Raw genomic sequence first — 5,785 nt, 5'->3', positions numbered from 1 at the left:
CGCGGCGCCGGGGGGCACCGTGCCCCCCCCCCCGCCGTAGTCCAGAGCTGGCCGGCCAGATCAGCACCCTCCTGCCCAGGGCCGTGTGGGGTCCCTGCCAGCCCCTGCCCCCAAGCCAGCCTGAGCCGGGGGGCTCCTGTGAGGGCTGAGGTCACAAGCCGTTCCTCTCATCGTGGGGCTGCTCCACCCTCCTCTCCCTGAGCCCCAAGGAGGCGTGCTGAGCCCTGCCTGCCCCAGCACAGCCAGAGGCGTCACTGGAACTGCTGTTAGCAGCACTTTATTCTGACCCAGGCCAGAGTCCCTGGGAGCTGCCGGGCCCAGGGCCCAGCCTTGGGCCACGCAGCGGAGCGCAGCCCTCTGTTCCCCACCAGGCCACTGGGCACCATGTCCACGGGGGCTGCGAACGTCACTGCCAACCAAGACAAGTGTGAGACCCGGAGCGGCACCCGCCACGCGCTCCACCACCGTCAGAGCAGCAGGGCCTCCGGGCAGCAGTCTGGGCGAGGCGTCCTCCCCTGGCCTGGGGCTGGCCAGGGAGCCCCACCTGGAGGATCTCGTGTGCACATGTGACTAGGAGGGAGGTAAGAGCAGCGCTGAGGGCCCCTCGCCTGGGACCCTGGCGGGTGGGCGGCTCTCGGGAGACCCCTCAGCCCTGCCCGACTCCCTGGGCCATGCACCCATCACACCCTGTGGCCACGCCCGCACACTCACGGTCCCTCTGCAGCTGGGCCTGCTGCTGTGACAGGAAGCCCAGGCCCCTGCTCCAGCTGGTGAAGAGTCGCATGGCCTCCTGGCTGGCTGTGGCCGTCCGACCTCGGGGGTGAGCGGCCTCTGAGCGCCAGGGAGGGCCGTGGCCCTGGGTCCGCTTCCTGCCCAGAAGCCATCGCCAACCCTGGAGGAGGGGCGCGGCCCAGCCCCGGCCCGTGTACTCACTGTACAGCTCCACGGTGTTGAAGGCTTCATCGCCGAACTCCAGCTGGGTGAAGACGATGGCGTAGTCCCTGAAGTTGGTACCCAGAACCCGGTACTCCAGCACGCCCAGGGCTGGAGAACAAACGCGCCTCAGGGGAGGAGGGCGCCTCAGCCGGCCCCGAGACAGAGACCTGGTTCAGGGCTCAAACCCCGATCCCAGGAGAGGTTCTATACTCTGTCCCCCGCACCCGCGCCCATGCCAAGTGGCTCTGCCGTGGTAGACAGGTGAAGGTTGGCTCGTGCAGCCTTGGGGGGGGGTACAGCCTCTGGTCGGTCCCTGCCCCACGGAAGGGCCCAAGAACGTTGGCTGGGCCCTGGCATCTAAGTGTGCCAGGACTGGTTCCAGTCGGTCCAGGGCCCTCCTTTGCCCACAAGACCGGCACCAACTTGGCCAGTTGGGCCCTTCCTCCCTGGACAAAGCTGCCCCCACCCAGGCCCAGCCAGGGCCTGTCCCCTCACACTCACCGGGGTTCTCGAACACCCATCCAGAACTCTGCCTCCGCAGCTCCACCATGCTCTGGCTGCACCCCTCCGGCCTAGGGTAAGAACAGCCAAGATCCTGACTGGCCAGACGGGCAGGAGTCCCATGAGTGGGCTTGGCCAGCAGGAAGCCCATCCTCCCCCTGTGCCCAGGCACTGGCCAGTTTGGTCCTCTGCGGGGACGCTGGCCCGGAAGCCTGAGGAGCACAGAGCCCTCCTGGGAGCACTCCGGGAGGCCCTGGAGGCCAGGTGTACTAAAGAAAGCAGATGGTTAGGCCGGCCGGCCGGCAGGCGATGAGGCTGCAGTGCGGATGGCTCGGGGGGCACATTCCCACTCTCAGTTCACAGCCCGGACAAAACCGGCCTACTGCAGTGGCTCTGGATCACTCAGGAAAACGGGGGCAGCTACGAGAACCAGGACACCGCCAGGAGGGACAGCCAGCGGGAGCCAGCCTGCGCCTGCCAGGGGCCAGGGGCCACCACGCCGCTCCACGAGGCTGACCCATGCAGGGAGGTTCCAGTGCATGTCCCACAACCTGGGTACCCAGCACACGCGTGCCTATGCTCCCGGGCTGGGGGAGGCTGGGGATTGTAGCGTCACAACCCTGTTAGTGCACTCTCTCTTCCAGAGGGATAACGTTTTAAGAATAGTCCACGGGGGACCAGCAGTTGGTGTAATGGCTATGTGCTGGACTCCCATGTAGTCGACCGTGGTTTGAGTCCCGGACCCGGTGGCTTAAACTCATGCCGGGCATGTGTGCGTGCGTGCCCAAGATCCCAAGAGGAGAATGGAGGAGAAGGGATTGCGGCGTAGCCATCCCCCCTAGGGGGGGGTGGTTTCTCGCTTTCCGTCTCTCCGTCTCTCTCTTCTTTCCAGCAAGCGTACACGCCCTATAGCAAAAACCTCTCAAAAAAAAAAAAAAAGAATAGCCCACGGGGCAGCAGCGTAGCCAGACAGGAGCAGCACAGGCAGGCTGCCCGGAGCAGATGGGGGGGGGTAGGACCAGTTGGACAGACAGACAGTTCATGAAGCGATGCTGGGCAGTCGAGTGGCCCTCCAGGGACTCATGCTCCCCCAGGCAGAAGCTGCAGGTATGCAGAGGTTGTGAGGCACCTCTGAGCACCCCGCCAAGAAAGGGCTTCCTGACTATGACTCAGACCGAGAAGCCCAAAAGAGAAGGTGGATGTGCACCGCTGGGCACCTTCAGGCCAGAGAGGAACTTCTTAACACTGAGAATAATAAACTAGGGAATATATTTGTAACTTGCCTTGTCTTTTCTTTCTTTCTTTCTTTCTTTTCCTGTAACTAATATTTTCCTAAATTTATTTCTTCCGTGGGAAAGAAAGACATGGAGACAAAGAGACACAGAGACAAGCATCCCACCGTCTGCTCATCACAGCTGGCCCAGGTCGCAGGCCCCTCGCTCAGCGAGGCCTGCGGAGGGCCTCCGGAGGCCCCCGGAGGGGGCCAGGGGCCTGCATTGCCACTGGGCCACCACCGCCTGCACTCTGCCTGTGTGCAGCTAGAGGGCTCCAGCCATGGGCTAGAGGGCTTCCTGCAAGTCAGCCAGAAACACCGTCGTGTCCAAAACTGAGCGTCAGGGCCCCCGACCTGCACCTGAGCTCCCCGGAAACAGCAAAGGCAGGTGACGTGACCCTAGGCTCAGCCGTGCTTGTCAGGAGCAGCTCGCTGGGCCAGCACACGTGAGAAAGCAGTGTCTCAGACACCTGTGGGATGGCACGGAGCAGCTCTGTCCACAGCTGGGCCACACACACTCAGGCCTTGCAGACCCACATCTGAGAATAACCCCCAGGAGGCAGGCCAGCTTACCAGCTCATGCCCACACCTGTCACTTGCACACGCTGGGACTCGCCGCTGGTCAGGACGGTGAGCCCCAGGCCCAGCCCATAGGGCAGATGTTTAGCCTGAGCACAGGGAGCCGGATCCCACACAGCCCACCCCGGTTCAAATCCCAGCGGCAGCGGCTGAAAACCACTCTGAGCACGTGTGCATATGCCCAAGACCCTGGCAGAGGCAGAGAGGGTGGTAGGGGAGTGTGGCATGACCAAGCCCCACTGGAGGTCTGTCTCCCATGCACACACACACACGTGTGCACTAGCGTGTGCGCCCTCTGGCAATTATTTAAAAAGAAGAGGAAGAAGAACATTGTGTAGCTGTAAAAAGAACATACAATCACCTGAGAAACCAGACAGGTGGTCACTGCCAGGTCAGTACAGAACGGGCGAAGGCCTGGCAGAGCCTCACGCTCCCTCCCCCGTCACACCCACGCACTCCCAGTGGCCGCAGGTGCAGACATGGGCACCACACGCGCCCACCGCAGGAGCACCAGCACTCGGCCTCAAAGGGAAGGCACCACGACACGCAGCCCTCACGGGTGAGCCGGGCACAGGGTGCCGCCCCGAGGGCTGTGCGGTGGTCAGGCCCAGAGGCAGGGAGGAGCCGGCGCTCCCTGGGACGACAAGGCTGTTCTGGAGCTGGACGGCAGCACGCAGGCCGGTGTTGCCACGGCGCACGCCCGGGGGGGTCGAGGTGGCCCATGTTAGGCTTCATCGCCACAATTTCTTAAATTGAAAACAAAAAGGCAAAAAAGAATAACATTGAGAATATAACAGGTAGAGGGCCAGGAGGCGGCATGGTGGTGAAGGTGGCTGGACCCACACGGCCGACACCTGATTCCAGCCCTGGACCGGCAGCTGGGACAATTCGCCAGGCACATGTGCATGCACGTCGAGAGCCCGGAGGAGGGTGGGGAGGAGGCTGCAGCGTGGCCTGGTCGGAGCACAGACGTCAGAGTCCACACGGCTTTTCTCGCTTTCCCTCTCTGACTTTCGGAAAGCACGTGAGCCCTCTGGCAAAATTTGAAAATAACTTTAAAAAAAAGAGCACGGAGGGGCCAGCAGGTGGCGTAGTGGTTAGGGTCCCGGCCTCCCACGCGGCTGAGCACTGTTCGAGTCCCAGACCTGACAGCTTGCTTTCTCTCCCGTCCTCTTTCTCACTCTCTCTCTCTGGTCAAATGTGAATAATAAGAAGAATTTAAAATTAAATAAATAATTATGTTTAAAGACCATGAGGGCCAGCAGGTGGTGTGGAGGTTAAGGCACTGTATCCTGTGTGGTCAGCTGTGTGTTTTGAGTCCCAGACCCAGCTGCTTGAAAATCACACTGGGTGTGTGTGCGTGTGTGCCCAAAATCCCAAGAGGAGACTAGAGGAGAAGGGATTAGAGTGGCCCTACTCCCTGGAGGCTGATTTCTCAGTTTCTCTCTCACTGTCTCTTTCACTCTGTCTCTCTCTGGCAAGCACCCCTGCCTAAAGCAAAACCAAAAAAAATTTAAAAAGGAAAAGGAAAGGCCACACAGTGGCGTGCAGGAGGCTGGCAGCGTGGGCCGTGAAGTGCCAGGGGCAGGCAGAGCTGCTGTGCGCCGCGGCCAGGGCCCATGTGCGTCCATGTACCTGGACAAGCGTGAGCGCCATGAGTCGAAGCGCCCGCTCCCTGCCTGGCTGAGGCCGAGGGAAGAGCCGAGCCGCGTGGCCTTGGGGACTGACATGGAGTCGTGCAGTCCTGCTTCCTGCCCCAAGGCCTTGAGGTCAGAAAATGCGAGAGGCACCCTCGCCTGAGCCGGGGCTCGAGGGCCCCAGTCCCAGGTGGACATTTATTCTGCCGGCCACAGCGGGGCCCACTCAGCACGGGCTTCTGGGCTAATACCAGGGCCCTGGTCTGCGTCCCTGCTCGCCCTGTCACCAGGCCTGGTCCTGGGGGACAGACCCTGGCACAGAGGGGCAGGCACATGGGGTGGGAGCGAGCGCCCTGGCCTGGGTCTAGCTGGGTGGTTTCGGGGCGGGCAGAGACAGGGCCAGCTCAGCTCGGGGACAGACATGCGCAGCGGACAGAGCCCCACCGTGGAGAAGGGCATGTGTGCAGAGTGGGGGCGCCCAGGGCCACAGTGCCAGGAGCAGACTCCCTGGGCTCTGCGCCCGAGGCGGAGGAAGGCCTGGGCGTCCTGGGATGGCCGCGCTGCCCCACCTGTGCCGCGAGGTCCGCATCTCCAGGCGGTAGTCCGCGGTGAGGGCCACCACCACGCCCTCAACGTTCTTCCAGCCCTTCTCCACAGCAAAGCCCTTCTCTTGGGAGGCCACGGCGAGGACGTACCACGGCCCGAGGAGCTGCACCGGGAGAGGGAGGGGAGAGTCCGGCCAGCTCGCAGCCCTGTCCAAGAGCCACAGGCACCCCTTCCACAGGCCCAGCATGGCCCCTGGAGGCTCTTACCTGCCTGGGGTCCAGTCTGCCCCGCCACCAGGCCTGGGCCCCAAGCG

General features: G+C 62.8%; 1 protein-coding gene across 1 annotated transcript in view; it reads right to left on the bottom strand.

Annotated features, from left to right (window-relative positions):
• Positions 1 to 340: 340 nt before the first annotated feature.
• The window catches only part of LCN6 (lipocalin 6), a 6,034-nt gene continuing 589 nt past the window's right edge, over positions 341 to 5,785 (bottom strand). The window contains exons 2-6 of the mRNA XM_027766269.1: positions 5,496 to 5,645; positions 1,438 to 1,508; positions 934 to 1,044; positions 712 to 813; positions 341 to 570 (exon numbers count right to left, since the gene is read on the bottom strand). Of these exons, the coding sequence (XP_027622070.1) occupies positions 407 to 570; positions 712 to 813; positions 934 to 1,044; positions 1,438 to 1,508; positions 5,496 to 5,645 (598 nt within the window). The 3' untranslated portion in view covers positions 341 to 406. The remainder of the gene's footprint in view (positions 571 to 711; positions 814 to 933; positions 1,045 to 1,437; positions 1,509 to 5,495; positions 5,646 to 5,785) is intronic.

This window comes from Tupaia chinensis, unplaced genomic scaffold (genome assembly GCF_000334495.1).
Source record: "Tupaia chinensis unplaced genomic scaffold, TupChi_1.0 Scaffold142100_1, whole genome shotgun sequence".
NCBI lineage: Eukaryota > Metazoa > Chordata > Mammalia > Scandentia > Tupaiidae > Tupaia > Tupaia belangeri.
Note: the sequence above shows the minus strand (reverse complement) of the source record. Positions and strands in the feature narration are given on the sequence as shown.